The sequence below is a fragment of the Cydia pomonella genome, chromosome 13, assembly GCF_033807575.1.
Source record: "Cydia pomonella isolate Wapato2018A chromosome 13, ilCydPomo1, whole genome shotgun sequence".
In the NCBI taxonomy this organism is placed as follows: Eukaryota; Metazoa; Arthropoda; class Insecta; order Lepidoptera; family Tortricidae; genus Cydia; species Cydia pomonella.
In genome coordinates this window covers 20,784,869-20,808,386 of record NC_084715.1, presented here as the reverse complement: position 1 = coordinate 20,808,386, position 23,518 = coordinate 20,784,869, and the positions used below count along the sequence as shown (strand labels likewise).

General features: G+C 38.6%; 1 protein-coding gene across 3 annotated transcripts in view; it reads left to right on the top strand.

The window, feature by feature from the left end:
• LOC133524590 (protein real-time) overlaps positions 1-23,518 on the top strand; it is a 289,768-nt gene that overhangs the window by 43,024 nt on the left and 223,226 nt on the right. For all 3 annotated transcript variants that reach the window (XM_061860690.1, XM_061860689.1, XM_061860691.1), the window contains exons 2-5: positions 2,771-2,920; positions 3,940-4,071; positions 17,606-17,735; positions 21,855-22,031. In XM_061860690.1, coding sequence (XP_061716674.1) covers positions 2,771-2,920; positions 3,940-4,071; positions 17,606-17,735; positions 21,855-22,031 — 589 coding nt within the window. The remainder of the gene's footprint in view (positions 1-2,770; positions 2,921-3,939; positions 4,072-17,605; positions 17,736-21,854; positions 22,032-23,518) is intronic.

The window sequence follows — 23,518 nt, the reverse complement described above, 5'->3', positions numbered from 1 at the left end:
CTCGCTTCCTGACTTGTCACAGTAGTAGGTGGTGACAGTATTTTGACTAGTGTAACCGCGTCTTCTTCATATGTCCTTACGGTACACCTAGGGGCTTAGTCAAGATGACAAGCTTACATCGCAAACGCGAAACGAAAGGAATAAATATGACAGATGCAACGAAACGTCACATTCTGGCTATTTTCATACATTATTTAAATTTCAATTGGCGTTCTCTATTAACGGTGGTCATTATGGCAAGGCCCTCGTGTTACACAGTCTCCTTCTATTCGGGTCTCCACTACGTTTGTCTAATTACGAATTTCGAAGATTCATACTTGATTTTTATAGTGCCTCTTTGAGCCCACTATGACACAAATCTAATTCTGAAGTTCCTGTAGACAAACATTTAGCTGGAAGCCGATTAGAACGTACGTGATGTTGACATCATTTCGTTATCATTTGTGCGTTCATTTTGCTCGTACTTGTCCGTACATATATTGACGCGAACGAGACGCACAACACGATTGAGATATCGTTTTCATGTCAAAATGTAAGCTGGTATTGGCAAATTGGCATCCTTGTTATTGCATGTGAGGCACTGTCGTTTCCAATGCTTATGTTATGTATTGCTGTTGAATGTATACTAGGGCATATGTTGCAAATTCCTGACCTCTACCAAACCTTAAAATTTAATATGGAAACCTACGTTAGTCTAGCCACAACTGCATTAGTGATACCTTCTCGTAAATTTTATGCTGTTTAAGTAAAAATACTCATATTTATTATTTATTCGTGTTGAAAGCCTTTATGATGGCCTGCAACGTTTCATTATAGGAATGCATTAGCCATCAACCGATTGCAGTTGCGCAATTATATGCAGCCGGGCTGTGAATAAAGTGCGATCAAGTGTCGTGTTGCAGGTGCATTCTCAATGTCAAGCCGTGATTAGAACGGAAAGGATAACTTTTTTACATTTTATATTTATGAAATATTGGACGCATCCTTGACGCGACATAAAGAACAGATTTATTAACTTGCTAAGCGGTATTTAAAGGATTGAGGTTTCCAATTTCAAGTCCAAGGGCGTAGTTTGGAAGTGAAACTGCCTAACTACTGCACATACTAAGTAATGCATTTCTTAGAACTTTTGTGCAGCTAGCTGTATTTTGCTCTTGCACTGTTTGCATTGCAGATCGTCAAGATAAACCGAGTACTAAGTTTTGGCTAAAACTACAGAGTTTAGCCAACTTATTTTAGCAACAGTTTAATCGACTAATTTAATCAGTTTAAACGTTTAATGCCGTCTTCACATTGTAGACGGATCCGCAGGCAGCAATGATTTGTAAACGGGACGTCGCTTTATTTATACGTGGATATTGCTGACACCGCTCACTCGCTCAAACTGCTTACACACCGGAGCGGCATGCTGATCCGTAACGATAATATTTAAAACTGTTTCATTTATAGTGATCATTAATTATGCTATCTGCTTAATTATATGGCCAAAATAAATAAAATACACTATAATCGGAATTTCTATAATTTCAAATAGGTTCCATAAATTATAGAGGCCTTTTAGTTCTAAGGGACCCGGACCTGACATTTGGTTGCAATTATTTAGGTTCCCGTAGTGTGATAACCACGAAAGCCTTAACAACAAAACTGCCTTACCTTCCGCCTTAATAGAACCAGACGAAACAGTAAATACCAAATGTCATGCCTACATGTCTAGAATGGCCTTGCAAGTTCGGCGTTGCGTTGAAACCGTTAATTACCTTATCAACTGTTAATTGCCTCCCATTAATGAAGCTGATAAGGCTTCTGGGACCGCACGAGTATCTACTTAATTGCCTGTTAACTTCTCTGGAGATTACACCTTCGAATGTGCATTTATTTCTGTCAATACTCTTTATTGCCCACCTATTATAGAAAAGTAGTCTATGCTCACAGTAATCACATTGCAACTTGCTGTTTCGTCATTTTATAATATTTTAAAAACGCCGCTGGAAGCAAATTTCCTATTTATTTTTCTCCGACAGACTGGAGAAAATACCGGTCTAATGAATGACCTTCTCTGTATAACAAAATATGCAGCCAACAAGCCAGTTACCAATGATTTGTTTGGGTTCCGTACCTCAAAAGGAAAAAAACGGAACCCTTATAGGATCACTTCCATGGAAATATATCCACAAACAGAATCGAATAAAAGTTTACAAAATTATCGAACCTGTCACCATGCCTGTCAAGTTCTAACAAGTATGTAAGCGCGAAAGTGACAGGCGTAATGATAGGTGATAAAAATGGAACCATGCTGCCACCGCTGCTCACCAGTTTTCACGTGTATCTTTTGAAAAAAGCGACCTGCATATAGGAGAACACCCTTTGGACGACCGGTCTGGCCTAGTGGGTAGTGACCCTGCCTACGAAGCCGATGGTCCCGGGTTCAAATCCTGGTAAGGGCATTTATTCGTGTGATGAGCATGGATATTTGTTCCTGAGTCATGGGTGTTTTCTATGTATTTAAGTATTTATAAATATCTATATATTATATATATCGTTGTCTAAGTACCCTCAACACAAGCCTTATTGAGCTTACTGTGGGACTTAGTCAATTTGTGTAATAATGTCCTATAATATTTATTTATTTAATATTTATTAGACAGACTTACAAAAGCATTTTTGCCCGAGCTGAAACGAAGACCTTTGCTTTCACTTGTTATGAATGATTAGTAAACTTTATGTAATTGCAATAAGACTCAATTCTATCAATTCTTTTTTTTGTCTACAGGCATATGAGCGGCGGTTTCCGAGCTGCCCGCAGATCCCCGTGGTCCTGGAGTGCGTGATCACTGAAGATAGCTGGTCCGAGGACGACTCCCAGCGAGATACCTCGCGACGTTGCCAGCTGAACGTCGATGCACCTTATCTATTGAAAAAGGTGCATGTTGTAATGTAGTTTTATTTTTTTGGCATTGCTGTGATCTTGGACCAAGTTGCACTTTTTGTGCAGTTTTGGGCCTGTATCCTAAATTCAATTACTCTACGAGTTTATCAAGGGGTCTAGTAATTTGTTGTATGTCGTGCGTGGCGGAGAGTCGCAACAATACAGTAAGAACATTAATAACACTTGTTCATTATGTAAGTACGACCATTATTTGAGAGTAATATGTGATCGCGACTCTAGTCTAGCCAATAAGTAGACACATGTGCCTAGTCATGTAGCGTATGATGGATGACGTTATCTACGTTATTAAAAATATACTTTATACCGCGCGATTGAAAGAGACCAAGAGACATACTCTGCCATTATTATGTAGCCGCCGTGCAGGTCAGGATCTCGACGACTTAAATAAAACTTCGATTTATAATGAAGCGAAGTATAATCTTCCAAAGGGTACTGGTTTACAAGGGTTCTTGTCAAAACGGTTCAATGTAGAAAAGTGGGTGTTGATAGTATGGAGGATGATGAAAGAGTGATTTGCAATATTTGATCAGTACAAAAGGTTATAATTTAGATGCTTCTAATTGGCCGCGATACAGAATATGTGGAGCGCTCCTATAACATAAATAGAGGTGCCATATGTACGCTCTGACGCATCTGTAAATACGAAGTTTTATTACGAAGAAGAAAGAAGTTTTAATACGAAGTTACATTGTTACGAAGACAAGAGCGACTATCATATTCAAACAAAATTTATATTCGATGTTACATTTGACTGAACGCGTGTTTTTCAAACCCGACGGTTTTTTAAAAGAGTTACAAATCTGAAACTGATGGCGTCTTCAAGATGATGATGATGATCTTACATATTTGAGAAAAACGCATTTGATCAAATATGCATTTCTGCATTTTGTAGGTTGCGAGTTGCAAGATATCTGTCCCTATCTGCACAGGTTCCTCTTCCTACAGTAGATCTTCAAGAGTTCTGATTTATAATCCCAAATCTTTATCTACAGATGGTCGGCGTCGACTACATCTATTTCATCCAGAAGAACCACCTGGATCTGAAAGCGCGAGTGCTGGAGATCGAGGCTATCAACGAATCCTTCGCCAACAGGGTCGTGGTGTTAGAAAAATGCCGATATTACGTGAGTACTTAGTAATCTGATAGACTAGGGAACCCGAAGCGGCATATGAAGAGAGCTCTTATAAAATAATCAACATTGTTGACTGTACCTGGCAGTGGCGGATCGTTCAAAGAACTCGATTCCCACCGGCTTGTCTAAACTTCAGCCCGTTGAGTACTTTCACGATCGGTTCATGGAGAAAAGGAAAGCAAAATAAGCTCCGGGTTCCCTACAAATGTTTGTGACGCGCCGCCACTGGTACCTGGTAAGCTGTAACCGGACTAATGTAACAGTACCTATAATGAATGAATAAATGAAAATCTTTATTTCAGATAACTAGATAAATACCTTAAAACCTGCATACATATTATAAAAAATATCTTAAAACTAAAAATTACAAAAACGCATTATGGCTGCGGTACATTACGTAACCCCGCAGTGTCAGGGAACGCGGAACCGCCGGGTCTTGACACATTTCGGCCAAAACTCTTCCTTGGTGGTATAATTGAGGCGCGCTTTTCCGCTTACTTGCGAAAATGAGCTGCGTAAAGGGCACTGATTAATAGTCCGCCGGACGGTATCGGACTGTCAGTTAGAACAAAAAGTTGTCAGTTCCGAGCAACTGACAGACCGACACCGTCCAGTGGACTGTTAATCAGTGGGCCCCTTGGTTACCTGAACACCAGCGGCGCTCCCAAAGATAGAAAGCAGTCGACATGACCGAATACGTCTGGGGTGAGACGATAATGATGACTGGATGATCCATTTCGTTTATACAGAGACTATGTCCGGTTTTCCGGGCCTTACCGTAGTTTGTGATAGGTGAGTGGTATCAATGTATAATATAACCTTGCCTAGGAGTGAGTAGTCGGCAATAAAACTAGTCCGAAAATTCTAGAAACGTGACCAGGATTTAATTGAAGTTGGGATAAACAAGGTGTATTGTATGTCCTGTGATGATGCATTTTGGGGTATCTCAATTATCAATTTATGATACTTTTTACTATATTCATCATCGGGTATTCTCTGAAAATAACACTTACATTTCCCTCTTTTCACGAATTTCCAAGATGGCAGCTGTCAGCTATTGCAAACATTTGGCACGCAGCAATTTGTGCGAGCGGGGAATTTCGCAAGGAGCCGGCGTGGAAGTCGCTTTGTGACACTCATGTTTGAACGTTAATATATGGCAGTTTACATTTAATGTTAGCTTCGAGGTTGCATTCACCTAGTTGGGTTTAATAAGCTTTTACGTTGTGGATAATTTTGTTCGTGTTTATAGACAAAAATGATGTAGTCTGTCTCTTCAAACATGGCAGTAATAGTAGAATAAAGAAACTGTAATCTCTTCTTTTGGGATTACATTAATAGCTTAAGGGCCTATTTCACAATGTCCAAGTAAAGTCCTGAATAAGCTTCTTGCCACTTATCTGACGAATAAAGTCATCGTTGGCGTTTTATAATCTTCAAATAAGCTTAACTGGTAGATAAAGTGCTAAGTATTTTAAGAAATTTTATCTGACTTTATTTGTCAATCAGCTATCCAATACTTGGACATCGTGAAACAGGCCCTAAGAATAACAACATGATTTTCTCTGCGCTTTTGATTTTTTTGAGAGTATCCGGTGTGGTGACCTACTTTTGTTTTACCTATTCCATCTAAGTAAATAACTTGTGGATTATACACAAAATGTTTTCTATTATTGCAAGAAGACAAGAGAATTGTAACACGATCGTACTATAAACGTAACAGGATTGATGAAGACATTATAACTTTCCTTTCTAAACACAAAAAATCCAAGCGTCTTCGAGAAATTGGGAATCTTACTTGAAATAAAACCGGAAAATTTTAGAATCGTCTCTTAAGGGACTAGTTCGCCGGACGATATCGACCGGTCAGTTATTTTTTCAGTTTCAGCGAATAACTGACAGGCCGATATCATCCGGCGAATTGGTAATCAGTGGACCCCTTTATACCTAGATACATTTGCTTAAAAATGGCGAATTCGGTACCAGTACCGTTTCAAGAGCACCGTCTGACATTGGCGATCGCTTTCCACATTGCATCACGACCGTCCGATAATAAACGTAACTGATGGCTGGAGGAAGTGCAATAATGCATCCTGTGACTTCATAGTTTTCCAACGTGTATCGCATTTTAATTAACTATCTGACTTGTTTGACTCGAAACTAAAGGCATACGGGGCATTCTACCAGAATGACGCTTACGAAATGCCGTTCTTATAATACTCCGGCCACCTGCTCGACGATTGGCATGGGAAGTAGCGAGGGAAATAGACAGAGACGTAGTTTGGGCACGTAACTCGTCATGCCCACCGTTCCCGTTTCATATCGCAATGTCTTTGATGTCGCGTCGCGATTAATTGCGCAAGTAGAGCCATGCGCGCCCGGAGATGGCAGCATCACGGCAGCGCGAGGAGCAGAGCGAGGTGTAGCGTGAGGAGCAGTGTGACAGGCGTATGAGAAAGCGATATTTTGTCTGGTAATATTTCATGACTTAGCACCGAAATTGGCAATATATTCTCGTGATTTAGGCATTTGATTGTAGTTACCATACAAGGCAAAAGCATTTCGTAAGCGACATTCACTTGGATGGCCCCATAGATATATATACAAATTATACAACAGAGATCTCGCTCACTGCGTAGACACCCGCGTGCACTCAACGCAAGTGATGTGACAGCGTACATATTATATCAAACATGACAACCGCATATCCGCACGTGCATGCGTATTTACGCATCGGTCGTGGTTAGATATACCTTAAATTAAAACCTTAAATTCTAGCTTCATTTTATAAATAAAGCTCGGAAGATTTATTTTAGGTACATTTTCGTTTCATTCCCTTTATAATGAGAAATCCAGATAAGAAGCGAAAAGCTTCCCTCCGTACTAAAAATAAATCTAATATTAAAAACTCACGCAAAATCAAACCCAAATGTAGACATACCCTAAGAGCGAGTTCAGATATTTTTAGCATCCTAATACCCACTTAACTGGGTGTTAACCGCTTTAAAAATGAAATGTGTATGATTTACGCTAGAGTGCCCGAGATTTACGAGCATTCCAGAAATAAACGTCTATTTAAGCGAAAACAAAGGACGAAAGGATTCAGCTCGCTGGAACGCGTGGGAGCACTTAAATAAAATACTGAGTCTTATAGATCTATAAAAGAGTTTCTTGTACGATTTTGATCCCTATTTCTTACGTCTTTAAGTACGTACTAGGCCTTGCTATTACAGTGTGACTATTGGATATAAAAATATAAAGTTACTATTAACTTCTTTTTTCTTGGCCTGCCTAAAAAGGTTGGACACAACTCACACAACTGCCGTGCCTGATTTCCGTTCCTGTGCAATACTTCTTTAAGGCGTTCCCTTTTCACTTTTAGAAGCAATGGTTGGGATATAAAAAGAAAATTGACGTTTGAGGAAATTAGCTGATATCTGCGTTCACTCGTATTTACACGACTACGCGCAAGTATGTGATACCATTTATTTATTTATTTAATCTTTATTGCACAAAAGAAAAACAATCTTATAGTACAAAAGGCGGACTTAATGCCACGAGGCATTCTATATTATTCGAGGGGTTTAGTCCTTCGACTCTTCTAAACTATTGGATGGATTTTATTGATTGTCATGCATATGGGTTTCCCAGAACCTATACTTATATGTTTAAGGCTTGGCTTCAGTCGTATTCAGCCAGAAAATCAAAAGTACTATTTACTATTTTTATATTCAAGACTACTACTACTAAGATTATGAAGATCAGATTAAGATTATGACTGCCCCAATTTGTCCAACGGACATTTCAGTACAAAATTAGTGAAAACCTGGAGGACTTGGTAGTAAACTGGATCTAAGATCTAAAAACTAAGCTCAGAACATCGTAGGCGGTCCAAAATTCTTTTCGTTGTTTTGTTTTGTCCCCAAAAATGTGACAATTTGGAGCTTTTTGTATGGGATGAAATTTAGTTTTTAATTTTTCCCATGTAAAATATAATGTACAGCTAGATCCGCAATAGCACTCGACTTTTTTAAATTTAATAGAAGACAAGAATACAAGCGTGACAGAGTGGTCACAAACAAGGAAAATAATTTTGACCCAGGCCTCAACTGTTGAAAAGCGTGAGCAAACACTAAAACTCACGTCCGAACCCGAACCCGGCCCACTGTCAAGATTTAGGATGCTGTCACTTTATCTCATTTTAGACATTATTTCCGAGGACATACGTCGAGTTAGAGAGATATCGTACCACGTTCCGGAGTGATATAATTGGACAATACCAGAGTTAAAAGGGAAATTTTAAAATAAAATGTTTGCGGTCTGTGAAAACTCTGTACCGAATATAATGGCTCCTCTACATGATGGCCCAGCGTAGGCCAGTCCTAGGGACGCATTTATGCGTTAGAGGGAGCAAGTGATATTGCTATCTCATTTCACCGCATAGCTGCGTCCCTTGGACTGGCCTACGCTGGGCCATCGTGAAGAGGAGCCATAAGGAGTTTTGTCCCTTTTCTCGCAAGTGGTCGCTTTAAAAACCATTCACTTTGTAGGAACATTACAATATAGTACATTACGATACAAGTGCGAAAAATAGGAAATTCGAAACGAGTGGCGATAAATTAAAACACGACCGAAGGGAGTGTTTTAAATCGACACGAGTTGCGAATTACCTATTCGCACATGTATCGTACAACGTTTTACAGTACATATGGCCCTTTAAATGCTCGACACAGTAACGTAATATGCTACTTCTCGCACTAGTGCTATAAAGTAGCCCCATATGTACTGTAAAATAAGTTGTAATGCTGCTTTAATAGATTTTGCGATTAAGGACCATAAATAAAATCAAACGTCAGAAAACGTAAAAAAATGTGAATTATTTTGTAATTTTTATGTATTAATCTATTAGCTTTTCCCTAATTTAATTTTTAATGGTCTATGCTTAAGCTTAAATCCAATTAAGTCATGTATTGACTAGTTGGCTTAAACATGAACCACTAATTAAGCTTAAACAAATGGCTGGATTGCATTTTGGTCACCGGAACGGGTCAGGGCTCCGCGAACATGGAAAATCGATTTTTCGTCTATTTTGTTTACAATTGATTTTGCATTACAAGTAATAATGAGAGATTATTACCCAGCGGTGGCAGCATGGTAATCCATTTTTATCACTTGTCATTATACCCGTCACTTTCGCACTTACATACTTGTTAGAACGTAACAGGCATGGTGACAAATGATAAACTCCTACCTACCTACCTGTGGAAACTTGTAATTGGCTTACTGTTTTTATTTCGAAACCTATTTTGTTACATTAGCTGTAAGTTTACCTAAGAAATAAAATAAAATAAAAAGCCGACCATCTTAGCCCTACAGATCTCGACGAAGTTATAGCGAGTATAGTCGCTGTACATTTTGGTAGTTATGAAGTGACCCTTATATTTACGAAGCTAAGACATACCGTTTAATCGATAGCCTTAGTGTCATATATCTATATAAGGGTAATTTTTTTATAGTATGTCGGTGGCCAGTTGTTACATGCGCGTTGCCGACCCTAACACCCCGCACCCTGGTTAAGCTCTGGCAACCTTACTCACCGACAGGAACACAACACTATGAGTAGGGTCTAGTGTTATTTGGCTGCGATTTTCTGTAAGGTGGAAGTACTTCCCCAGTTGGGCTCTGCTCTAGATCTGGAATGACATCCGATGTGCTGTGCCCTACCACACAAAGCGAGATGACATTCACAGAGCCCATACCTTTCTTAAATCAATATCTACATAACTGAAAATTGGCTTCTTAGCAGCGTCAGACTATAGCTGACATTTATGACAAGAACTAGCGACAAACTAATAATAAAGACACGTATAATACCTAAATACATGTACAAGTTGGATGTTTTTGACTAAAGGTGGAACACTTACCCCTAAATAATCATTCAGCTCTAATATTTTACATCTTATCTATTTTAATTGTTGCAACAATTATCACCAACTTGGCATTGACAGAAAGCCAGAGTGACTTGAAATAAACAAACTTATTTCCGCTTTCTATCCATGTCACGGCCGCCTAGATTTATTGCACAGCTGATATCAATGATAGCTATGAAATGATAAGATGTTTACACACGACTGTATACGGCAGCATCGGTAGCGGTTTGTGTACAGTCGCCATCCGATAATATCGGAGCGGCCAAGGTGCTCACAAATATCTGAACACGCCTCTTGACAACAGTCGATAAAGTGCGTGTTTAGATATTTTTGAGTACCTCGGCCGCTCCGATATATCTAACGGCGAGTGTAATATCGTGAACACTGTTAACTGACAATTCGTAAAGCTTATTGCAAAGGAATAAGGTTCAACGAGGGTCAATTAAGAGTGTTGCTCGTAGTATGTCAATAGTGATTTTATATAATATGCATGTTGCGTATGAAGCAATACGATTTGACATTAACTCATTGAACATTATTGATTTTAAACTTTATTGCACACCTTAAAAGGTGCAAATGGATGACTTAATGCCTCATGGCATTCTCTACCAGTAAACCGTAGGGCCAAACAGAAAAGCCAAAGAGTGCAGTTTTGTTGACGAGCTTAATGCTGTTAATTTTAACCAGTACAATGGCATTGTAAATCGTTTTGGGAAGATATTAGACTTAGTCATATCTAATGACCTTGTATCTGTTAGTCACTGCGCGAGTCCTATAGTACCTATTGACCCATATCATGAGGCTCTTATTGTTAAAATTGAGTATACTACGATTAACCCTCTGCAGTCAGCTCCCTTTGTTAAATATTATTGGAATAAAGGTAACTATACATCTATCAATAATGAATTAGCGTCTATATGCTGGGAAGAGGAATTTTCTGGTCGCTCACTGGCCCAATCGCTGGATTTCTTTTACATGACTTTTCTTAGACTTAGAGACAAATTTATACCTAGCAAAAATATTAAAAAAGATAATTATCCCGCATGGTTTTCTGTTCCTTTGAAAAAAGTCATAAAAGAAAAATATAAATACTTAAAAAAATACAGAACATATAACAATGTTTCTGACTTAATTTCATATAATGTACTGAGGGACAGAGTTCGTAAATTAGAACATGAATGTTTTACTAATTTTGTGCGTCGTGCTGAAAAAAATATTTCTAGTAACCCGAGACAATTTTGGTCATTTGTCAAATCACGATCAACCTCCCACGGTCTGCCCAGCAGTATGAAATATGGAAATAATTTGGTTAATACAGGAGTATTTGTGAAGCCTTTTCAGATTATTTTTTTACCAATTTTTCACCATCTATTAATTCGACCAATTATAACTCACTTGCCTCTAGCACTGAGTCAATTGTCAACCTAAATTCAATTGAGGTCGACCCAGATCTCGTCACCGCCTTATTGCTTAAGTTAGATCCCTCCAAGTCTGCTGGCCCCGATCAGCTCCCAGCACAATTTTTAATTAAGTGTGCTGAGAACCTAGCAAAGCCGATAGTCATGCTTTTTCGGCGTTCCTTCTCAGAGTGCTCTATACCTTCAATATGGAAGTCTGCTTTTATCACCCCAGTACATAAAAAAGGGCCCAAAACTGATATTGCAAATTACAGGCCCATATCCAAATTATGTATTTTATCAAAAGTGCTTGAAAAAATTGTTTTTAATCAAGTTTATAATTGTTTAAGTAATTATTTTAATGCTAATCAACACGGATTTTTGCGACGTAGATCTACAGTATCTAATCTTATTCTGTTGAACGATTATGTTACTGACGCTATGGATAGTGGGTCCCAAGTTGATGTAATTTATACTGATTACAGCAAATGTTTCGATCGCATTGACCACAGCTTACTAATATCAAAGCTGAATAACATCGGAATAAATGGGGATTTACTGCGATGGTTTATATCATATATCGAGAACAGAACCCAGGCTGTTGTCGTGAATAATTATATGTCCGGCTGGGTCACTGTTCCTAGTGGGGTACCGCAAGGGTCATTATTAGGGCCGTTGCTCTTTAATATATTTATTAATGATATTGACAAATGTCTCCTGCATTCCAAGCTTCTTTGTTTCGCTGATGACATGAAAGTTTTCTTAAAGATAGAATCTATTGCTGACTCAATATTACTACAGTCTGACCTCGTACGCCTTGATGATTATTGTCAATTATACAGATTGGACTTGAATCCCTCTAAATGTTTTGCAATGACCTTCTCGCGCCAACGTAACTTAGTCGATACTACCTATGCCTTAAAGGGTCAAACCCTGCAGAAAGTATCATGTATGAGAGATTTAGGGGTCATTCACGACTCTAAACTAATTTTTGATAATCACATTAATAACATTATTTGTGGCGCTTATAAAGCCCTAGGTTTCATAATGCGCAATTCTGTTCACTTCACTCAGGCTAAGACGCTTAAGGTGCTATATTGTTCATATGTTAGAAGTAAGTTAGAATATGCCTCTCAGGTCTGGAACCCTTGCTACAATACATATATTGACCGAATTGAACGCATTCAGAAAAAAATCATAAAACACCTTTGCTTAAAATTAAAATATCCCTACAGTTCTTCCAACTATCTTAAAATATGTAAGCACCATCACCTTGTCCCTTTACAAAAACGCCGTGAAATAGCCGATATTACATATCTCCTAAGTATAACCAATGGTGTAATCGATTGCTCTGAGTTGCTAAGTAAACTATGTTTCAAAACCCCCATTCGTTCTAAAAGGTATCATCCCCCAATAGCAATCAGCAATGCATCTTCCAAATACAGACAGAATAGTTTTTTTACCACGCGCCAGTCGTAACCTAAATGAGCTATCTAAAGAATTGGATATGGATATATTCAACTGTGGCATTCCTAGCTTGAGACGTAATTTAGTGCAGAAATACTTTGAGTCTTTTGAGTGAGCGTATTGTCGCCTTCTTGAATACCTATAATTACGTATTTACTATTTATACTTTTACCTTAGACCTCATTATGTTACTAAGTTAATTAGTATTTTGAACTCCCACATTATCCTTATTAAGTATCATTTGTATTCGCTTTGTTCACATATGTGGTTGCAATAGTGCGTTATCTTAGTTTAGTATTATGTCACTACCTGTGAGTTCCTATAATTGGCTTCCTGTATCTACTATATTTTTCTATGTTAATGTCACAGCTGTTGGATCTCCAAAAAAAAAAAAAAAAAACAGTAAAAATAGTTGGGTCATACAATTTTAAAACAAAGCTTGCCTGTTGTGTGCAATATATGTAGACCATAGTAAATTTTCATTCGATTCATTGTCAAGTCAGTGCGAACTTAGCGTGCGGATAGCTATTGATTTTATCACTGTATACATTCATCAGAAAATTCAGAAAGTTAGGCTTTATGAGACCTTAGCTTTTGGGTACGTCCAAAAGAGAGACGTTAACCTTATTCCTGTCCCAGTTAGGAAAACACATGTATAAAGGTGCGACCAGACCGCAGCTTAAAAAACGGTCACGATACGGAATCGCAGTGACGCGTCATATGCGTACCGTTTTTGACGCATGCTCCCCACACCGCTGCTTAAAAAACGGTGACGGTACGGAATCGCAGTGACGTGCTTCACGCGAATCTTTTTTGTTCGCAAATCAAACGCTGCATTTACAAAACAGTTGCGTCTTTTACGTCACCGGTGTGGTGTCTGCCATAAGATCTCCGTGTAATATTTTTTGCGATTTTTACGCAGATCAATTTACGGTGCGTCAGCGTATTTTAAGCAGCGGTGTGGGGAGCAGGCGTCAAAAACGGTACGCATACGACGCGTCACTGCGATTCCGTATCGTGACCGTTTTTTAAGCAGCGGTCTGGTCGCACCTTAATACTGTTAATTGGGAGCTACACATTTTACGCAAATATCTACTCAAGATATTTCAAAAGCATAATATTTTAATCGTAGCTATCACATTTATTAGGAATTGTTTGACATGGAGACGCGCTGGCTTTTAAGAGACAAAATAACTAATCCATAATTTACTGACAGATTGTGATTATATTACAATAAATAGTTACGATAAATCAAACCATATTTCGTCAGTATCAGTTAGTGTTGGTTAAGACTTGAGTCATTTGAGTCCTCTGCTTTAAAACTGAACTCAGTTTTCAGACTCTTGATTTAAGTCTAAACTCGAGTTCTTTTCCACTTGTCAGAGACCCGAGTCTTTTGTAGAGACTTGAGACCTTTTCAAAGAACTCTCAATTTTTATGTTTGCAAAATTTCGTAATGCATTGTCTTTAAGTAATATTTGAGGATTAGGTACACAAATCATACAATAACGCATAATTTCTTTACTGTTATTTAGTTAGAATCTATAATATATTTGCCAAAGTCTTTATCTCAGAGGCTCGAGTCCTTTTGAGTTACTCTCAAAACAGACTCAGGAAAGGACTCGTAACTCGGCGCGGGACTGAAAAGACTCGGAAGTTATTTAAGCGCCAAGACTCGTAAAGACGAGTCGATATCTTTAAATTCAGACTCAAAAGACTCGAGTTCCTACCAACACTTCTTTAGGTATTTTAAATAAAAGTAAACAAGATGTACCTTCAAATGGCTCCTTAAGTCAGTTGAGGGTACTTAGATGGAAACATTACATGATCAAATAATGTAGGTTAAAGTCAGATCGTTCAGTGAAAGATCCAGGCGATTTTGTATTTGGTTGGTTAACCAATAAATGTTTTAACTATCCGAAAATGTACAAATTGTTTGTTAACTTTTATTTAAAAAGCTAATTTATATTAATTTTTTAGTAGCTCTTATTGGGCGTCACGGTAGACCTCGTCGGAGATGGCGGGTCGAGCTTGACGCCTTTGACAGAGACTGGTGGGACACTGCCCATGATAGGGATACGTGGAAGAATAGGAGGGAGGTCCTTGCCCAGCAGTGAGACAATATGGGCTCATAATAATAACAATAACGGTTTACCCCTTACAATATCATGAAAATGTCAAAAGGGCTCCTATGTGTTGGCTCCAAAATGTCTGGAACACCATTCTTCCGTGGCACATAATAAAATAAGCTGTTATTGTAATTGTAGAAACGGACGTATTGTCTTGGCTTGGCTACATCAATGTGATGTTAGGCTAAATGTAGTAGATTGAGAAATTGGTCGTAATATCACAAGGTGCAAAACAACACTGACGGGGAGTTTCGCGAACGCCAAAATTCGAAAACACCTTCTCGTCTCTATCGCCCATGCAATAGGTATTCGAACGATGGTAGTTGCCTTGCGTACCTATAAGTACCTATAGTTTGTACAGTCTACCATGGCCATTAATTTCGTTGTTTGGAGTGGGGTTCGTCACATTTTTTGTCTTAAAAAGGAAATAGATGCAACGCGAATGTTCTGGAAAATCCCAATAACAAAGCACGGAGTGAAGTAAAGAATTACAAATGAAAATCATTGTTGTCGCTGACTGACGTTGACTGATGGCGTAAAATTCGCCGCTCGACTCTGAAGGATAGAAATGGATATTGAAAGATAAATCTACGTTTTTGTTCCTTAAGAAGGCGTGAAGATAGGCTTCCACTGTTCTCTTGGAATCGACTATTATGTCATTTAAATTTCAAATTTGATTAATTGAAATAAAATCAAAATTCCATCAACTCAAAAACTACATATGCCACTTGAAGAGTTAATAACAATTTGGAAATAAAGATCCTTGTTGTCCTGCTGTTTTCTTTTTGTATTGTTTTGAAGTGTGCATTAAAAAGTATTTGTATCCCTGGTTGTGATAGAGCGGGGTTGAGGGGATCTTGATCAACACGGGAAAGGAGGGAGGGAAGGCCGAGTATTGGGAGACAGTTAGCTATTAACAAATTCGGGTTTTGTGTTCTAGTCGATGAGAAATTCTGCTATAGCTGTTCTTATCAAGACTGTGCTGTGGCTATGGGGATTATTATGGTTTAAGAACTTTATTCTCAAAAAGAATTTACAAGATTCGCTTAATTTTTAATCCATTTATCCCTGTCTTGCGGACTGCGTAATTGTGGTGATGACAAAAGGCGAACGAAAAAGTGAATGGGCTGTCTTAATCTCTTAATATAAACGGTGCGATGAGATGACGGGGAACAGACAAACATATAATAAAATAACATACTGTGTCAACGTCAAGTAAGTAAAGTTAGTGCAAAGCGAAGTGAAAACGAATACAAAAAAAAACGTATTAAACAACGATTCGTACAAGCTTATAACTAGTTTTAAATACAATTCCTCTTCAAATGAGCAAAATTTACATATAAAGTTGTTCTGAAAAAAATCTTATTTTATTGTAAGTTTGTAAGGCTGCAGTAACAAGAAAGAATTATTGTATTTCCAACTCTTTCCAACTTTGCCAAACATTCAAAGTTATTCGGATCTTCAAACTTTAGTCACTTGGGAGCTCAGCTGAGATAGAAATATAAATTATGACTTGAATATTATTAGACTCTACCTGTCGAAGGTACAGTCTAATAATGTTTAGCAATAAACGAACTAAATATATTATCTGGCTCTACAAATAAGATTATGTCAGCTATTTTTGTGCGCAATATGTTATTTCAGGTGACTGTACAATTCAGCACAAACTATTCTATATCTATTTTCGAGAAAAAAATCGTGTTTGAATAGCTGCTTCTGCTATACTACTATTAACTGTCCATTGATGGATTTTATTACAAAAGGCATAAGGTCCACCGATGGACAGTCAAGAGTGTGGCTGCTATCGCATTGCATCGCAGCCGTAGTATGCTATTCAAAATTATCTAAACACAACACAACTTTGTTCACAATACGGATTATTGCAAATGGCTCACTTAGCTACTTAAGCTGCGTGAAAAATACCGCTATTTCGCCCACGTACAATAACCATAATTTGCAGTCGTGAAAAATTATATTATGACATCATCATTTCCACGAATTCCACGGAATAATTTCGTAGTTACCAACCATGCATTAATGTACACTTAGGCGGAACTGTAGCCCTAGGGATGTAGGGATAGCAGCTAAAGTTGTACATTTTTTATTAATAATAAGAGTCGGGCCTGCGACTATTTTGTTGGTGTTACAACATTTAAATTGCAGTTATAGTTTAGTTGGATGCGAAAGCACTCACGTAGGTGTGGCAAAATAATAGGAATAAAAATGATGATTTCGTAGTTTTGTAAATAAACATCCGAAAGACCGACCGAAATGCTGTTTGACTTTGAAAGATCGGAAGAGGTTTTTTCCGACGAAAATTTTAGTAGTTTTATAGTTTTTCAAATGTAATGTTTTGACAAAATGTGTCCCGCCGAATTTCTTGCCGGTCCCATATTGGGATACCTTCTACTTGAAAATTAAACTATGTTTATCCTATATCAGTAACCTGAATGTAAATTAGGCGGGTTATAGTCCCTGGACCGCTAGCAAAAACATCCTAAAATGACATAAGTTTTACGATTTGTACTGTATACAAACCTGAAGAATTAGTGTTTATATATTTTAGAAACGACATGGTTTACAAATAAAGTTTTGTTCTCAGGTCCACCCAGAGAACTCGAACTGGACGTGCTTCGAGCAGAGCGCCCACCTCGACGTGACGAACTTCTTCGGCCTAGAGAGCACGGTTGAGAAGATCGCCATCAAGCAGTACTCGGCTAACATTAGCAAGGGTAAGAATAAACTTCTCAGGTACACCCAGACTACACTAACTGGACGTGCTTCGAGCAGAGCGCCCATCTCGACGTGACGAACTTCTTCGGCCTAGAGAGCACGGTTGAGAAGATCGCCATCAAGCAATACTCGGCTAACATTAGCAATGTTAAGAATAAACTTCTCAGGTACACCCAGACAAAACTAAATGGACGTGCTTCGAGCAGAGCTCCCACCTCGACGTGATGAAATTCTTCGGCCTCCAGAGCACTGTTGAGAAGATCGCCATCAAGCAGTACTCGGCTAACATTAGCAAGGGTAAGAATAAACTTCTCAGGTACACCCAGACTACACTAACTGGACGTGCTTCGAGCAGAGCGCCCATCTCGATGTGACGAACTTCTTCGGCCTAGAGAGCACGGTTGAGAAGATCGCCATCAAGCTGTACTCGGCTAACATTAGCAAGGGTAAGAATAAACTTCTCAGGTACACCCAGACTACACTAACTGGACGTGCTTCGAGCAGAGCGCCCATCTCGACGTGACGAACTTCTTCGGCCTAGAGAGCACGGTTGAGAAGATCGCCATCAAGCAGTACTCGGCTAACATTAGCAATGTTAAGAATAAACTTCTCAGGTACACCCAGACTACACTAACTGGACGTGCTTCGAGCAGAGCGCCCATCTCGACGTGACGAACTTCTTCGGCCTAGAGAGCACGGTTGAGAAGATCGCCATCAAGCAGTATTCGGGTAACATTAGCAAGGATAAGAATAAACTTCTCAGGTACACCCAGACAAAACTAAATGGACGTGCTTCGAGCAGAGCGCCCATCTCAATTTGACGAACAATTGGCTTCGAGAGCACTGTTGAGATGGTCGCCAATTCCTGACGTCTGTTAACCCTACATTAAGCAGTACTCGGCTAATATTACCAAGAGTAAGAATTTAAGGCAGACTTCACATTCGATGTGCGAGCGAGACATCGTACATAGCGATTTAAAATAAGAACTTTTAAAGTAAAGCCCAATTTCCTCCTGATGGTTTAAAAAAGGTTAGATATCTGTTTAAGCTTAGAATAAATTTAAAAGAGGAAAAATTACTGTCTTGGGTGACACTTGAACTCACGGCCTCTGGATACCGAGGCCGTGAGTTCAAGTCTCACCCAAGACAGTAATTTTTCCACTTTTAAATTTATTCTAAGCTTAATAGCATCGTTCGCAGACGTTTCTGCTTCTTAAAAATTAATCAGTCTCTTTCCCAAGATTTCCATATACTGTGTGCTGCTAGGTAACAAAAAGTTTACCCTTAATATCATAACCTTTACCCGAACACTCATTGTATAGCCATAGTCACTTTAACGCACTTTGGACCATATATGGTCGGAATCTGTATCACGCGACCTTGACTCAGTCAAAACCGGCAGACATCTTACAATTCACACGCCGAAAAGACGTGACACACGCTGAAGTTTTGAGTGTTATGACGTCGCATCATGGCTATGACGTTTGTTCGATCGTCATGCGCTAATAAGTGTGGACTAGACACTAACAATAACAACGACATTAAAGTGAATTACACGTATTGTGGTTGCACTTGCATTGGTACATTTTAAGGAAATTGCCTTGTAAGTAATAGACAAGTTGTGTGGGTTTTTCTCGAATGACAATTTTATCTCCTTTCCGTATGTTTTAGAATGTATATATTCCGAAAAAGCTTATACCTGGGCCATTTTAGTTAAAGTTGTTGACTCTACCAGTCAACCTTAGGGCAAAACAGAAAAGATAGTAGGCGGTGCATTAAAAAGTAAAAGAAATTGTTATTGAAAGCATTAGAGTCCTAATGCACATTGTAGATGTCATAGTTAGTATTGACAACTTGAACCGCAGATGGGTCAAAAATTTTAGTCTGTGACCGTACACTAAATGTTTTTTTTTGGATTTTTGAATTATTATGTTATTTCTATTCTGAATCAAGATCTCGTTTGATCGTAATGGGACAAAAAAAATCCCAAAATGTCCATATGTACTCGTATTTTTCGTACCGTCCATTCTGTTACCGTCATACAAAGTCTATGAAAATTGTTAACGGAATGGAAATAAAATTCTTAAGACAGTTATTCTTCTATCAGGATAGAAAGGGTGACAGTAGAAATAACAAAAAATTACAAATCTGAAAAAAAAGGGAAGGCCTTAAATTACATGGAGAAAAATTGTAACTGGTGAAAAATGTATGCCTTATATTGATTTAAACCAACACGAATTTCATCCATAATTGACCTGACGTTTCGAACGTTCGAAACGTCAGGTCATATAATAAACGTAAGTTTACGCAATTAAGTCCCGTATTAATAGTCTTTAAAATTATGTATGCCTTCACACCATGGTTCTTGATCACAATCGAAATGTACATTGACATACATGTAATTGGGACAATGATCTTCGATTTTGATCATAGTACATATTTAAAAGGTCACCGTCGTGATTGGGCGTGTAAGTGCGACCTATAAACGTGTTTGGTAAAAAGGTCTGGGATGGTGTAACTAGTATAAGGGCTCATTAAGGCGATACGAGAAGACGAGAATTACATTACATTACGGTATTTGATTGATCGGCTGAATTGGATGTAAGTGAAAAGTCTGTAGAGCCGCTCCGAACTCTGCTGACAGTGCAGGCCATGCCTCCCCAGAGTGTCCACGGGATTTCCGCAGCGACTGCAAGCGTGCTTGCAGATTTTAAGGCGAAGGCGAAGGCACACTGCAATACCCATCACAGAGGGGTCCAGTACCGATCCAATGTTTCGCGAACGCACTGCGCATGTAGCCAATGACCCGATTCAGACTCGGATACAGTCAGCAGTCGAGCACGTTTAAATACATTTAGCGAGCTCATGTTGTGTTTTGACGGTTGCGGAATCCCACGCTGCTTGGCTAGCTTTTTGCGTAGGCAATTGTTCGTCGGGGTGGTTTGCGACCCATGCCGATTCAATGCCCAATAGTCCGCAATGTAACTAAACTCGAATGTGAATGTCTGAATGAGCCTTAGGAGGTGAATTCGTGATAAAAGTATATCCTTTGCTGTCTAGTTTATAGTAACGCTTTTTATGCAATATATCTATAATAATCGATATCATACTCTTGTTAGAGGAAATATGGTGCAGCTGGTGTTGACGATATGCCTTAGGGGAACGATCTTGTCATATCACTGAATTCACTTATTAACTGATGTGTAGAGATTTCTATTCTATTAGTATACCCGTAAATGCCATATCTCGGAAGATGTACACCTAATGAAATACAGGCGTACTTTATGCTTGAGAAGGAAAATGTGTAAAAACAACTGCTCGGGGATTTCCTTATTGGCAATCAACTAGTTGAGGAGTTACGAGGAGGTTAACCCTTGATTAGTTGCAGATTATACGTGAGATAAGAGAAAACCCTTGGCCATCAGATCAATGGCGCTTTTCATGTCAAGAAAATAATTATCGTTACCGGTGGCCATGGTCAATAGTATCAATGAACTGTTACAAAAAATAAGTTTATAAAATATTTGGTTTAATGACCTTTATGGTGTATATCGTGGCTAGATCTTAGAACTGTTCATTATTATGTGGCAGTCATTTCATAATAATCACAACATGAAAAAGTCAAACGTAACTTAACAAAATCATGACATTCATGACATGAATGATCAAATTCCATGATGACCAAATACAAAAGTTGATATTCTGAGTTTTTATCGAAAAATTATTTTGCAAATATCAACGATCTTTGGCCTGTATATTGTCACATCTATGGGTCGTTGAAGTATAAAATGGAGTGGGATCGCGATGTAGTTTTTTCAAATAAAAGAGTGTCTATGTGCAATGTCTCTGATTTCTATAGATTTTACTGTATTCGTTTGTTTGAATTTTTTTTAATCATGGTTTTTTTTTGTGTTATTCGACATTGAGAGACAATATCTAATATTTCATTTGTTTCCATATTTGTAATTATTTTGTTGTGTTAATTGCTTGTTAAAAATTGTCATGTAAAAGTTCCCCTGTGGCCAATTTGTTGAATAAATGTTTGATTGATTGATTTATTGACTGTGTCCATATTTAAATATATACAGACTATCCTCAAACGTGTTGTTCTTCCACAGGCAAGGAGCTGATCGAGGTATTCATGAAGGGCGTGGAAGCCGACGGAATCACAGACATCCAGCCTTGGAACCCTGATGACCCGGCACACAACAGGGAACTCAGGCGCATTGTCTCCAGAAACACTGAGCCCCTGTCACCAAGGACCACGACGGAGCCTCAGCGACAGCCTAAACCAGGTTAGTCTGACCTTTGAGCTGCTCTTGCCTATGCTCTTAAAACTTTTACAGTTTTAACTAGAAATGTAACCAGGGAAATGCCATCATTGCCCCTTTAAAATGTAATAAAATGCTGGCATGCGTGAGTGACCAGCAGGGCACGGAGCAGCAAGGCTACGTGTGCCCAATGTACACTCATCATTCTCATCAAATATCATTGTAACTTAGTTGACTCTTCCAACAACAACAACATCACTCAATGGATTCATTTCTAGCGTTTATGTGTACTGCTCTGAATCAGTATATGGAACGATTGTATTTTCTTTATCCTCGTGCTAATAATTAAAGAGATAACGGGCTGAAAACCAGATATGCTGAGATGTTTAGTGATAACCATGCTAGACAATCTAGACATGTCACTTTCCATGATCAGCAGGCGTATTATGGATGACTTTATCCACGTGATAAAATATGTGTCACTTTTTAACCCCACGGGGTTGAAAGAGACAGACACTGTGAAATTATAATGCTATCCCGTAGACAAATACGTCTATCATATCCGTACTGCATGATAAGCCGATAGGTGATGTTGGTTTGTTTGCTATGCAGACTCAGAGTTTAACAACTAAAGACGCCTAGTCTGTAATTTTCTGTACAAAACAGTCTGCCGATTTATGTGGGGTAGGGGCACGTTAAATGTATGGCTATTTGTACGTAACGGACAAATAGCTATGTCAGATAAACGTCAGTCCAAACAATACATATGACCATTGGCCGAGGTTTTCGACAGAGGGGTAAGCTCTTAAAGGCGATTCCAGTTGTTAAATCCTCCAAGATTTAGACAGTCATGGACACATTCACAAAGGTGTCTATACTAACGCGAGTGTCCTCTCAAGAGCAGACCCGACCCTCATCAGACGGCAACTCACTATTTTTCCTGGTTTATTTTTTGCGTTGCGTCGCTCCAGCAATTATGTTTGACATATTGAGGAGAAATATATCTACAAACTACCGCTGACGAATGTTTAACGAGTATAGGTTTGAAAAACTCGGCTCGTTTTTACGTGACTCTCGCTGAAAAACAACAAAAATACCTTTATTAAGTATTTTAAGCGCAACCTCAAGCCTTCTGATAAGACTTAGTAAACATTTTTTTAGGTTTAATCTAAATTAACACTAATGATAAAAATAGGAGTCATTGAATGTTGTGAACTACTAACCCATGAATTTCATGCTAAGACAATATGTTTTATAAAACTTGGACATCATATTAGAAAAGACGCAGGTCTCGATAAGAACTAAAGTTTTGACTTCATGACCAGAAACTAAAAAATAGAGACGAGTCTTAAAGCACTGGGGGCCTACCACGAAAACCGTAATTCGCAAATTGCGGGGATGTTTCTCTTTTACTCTCACTAAGACGTAATTAGAGTGACAGAAAAATGCCCGCAATTTCGAACGAACTTCGATTTTCGCGGTTATAGCCCTGGATTCAAAGAACTTTCGTC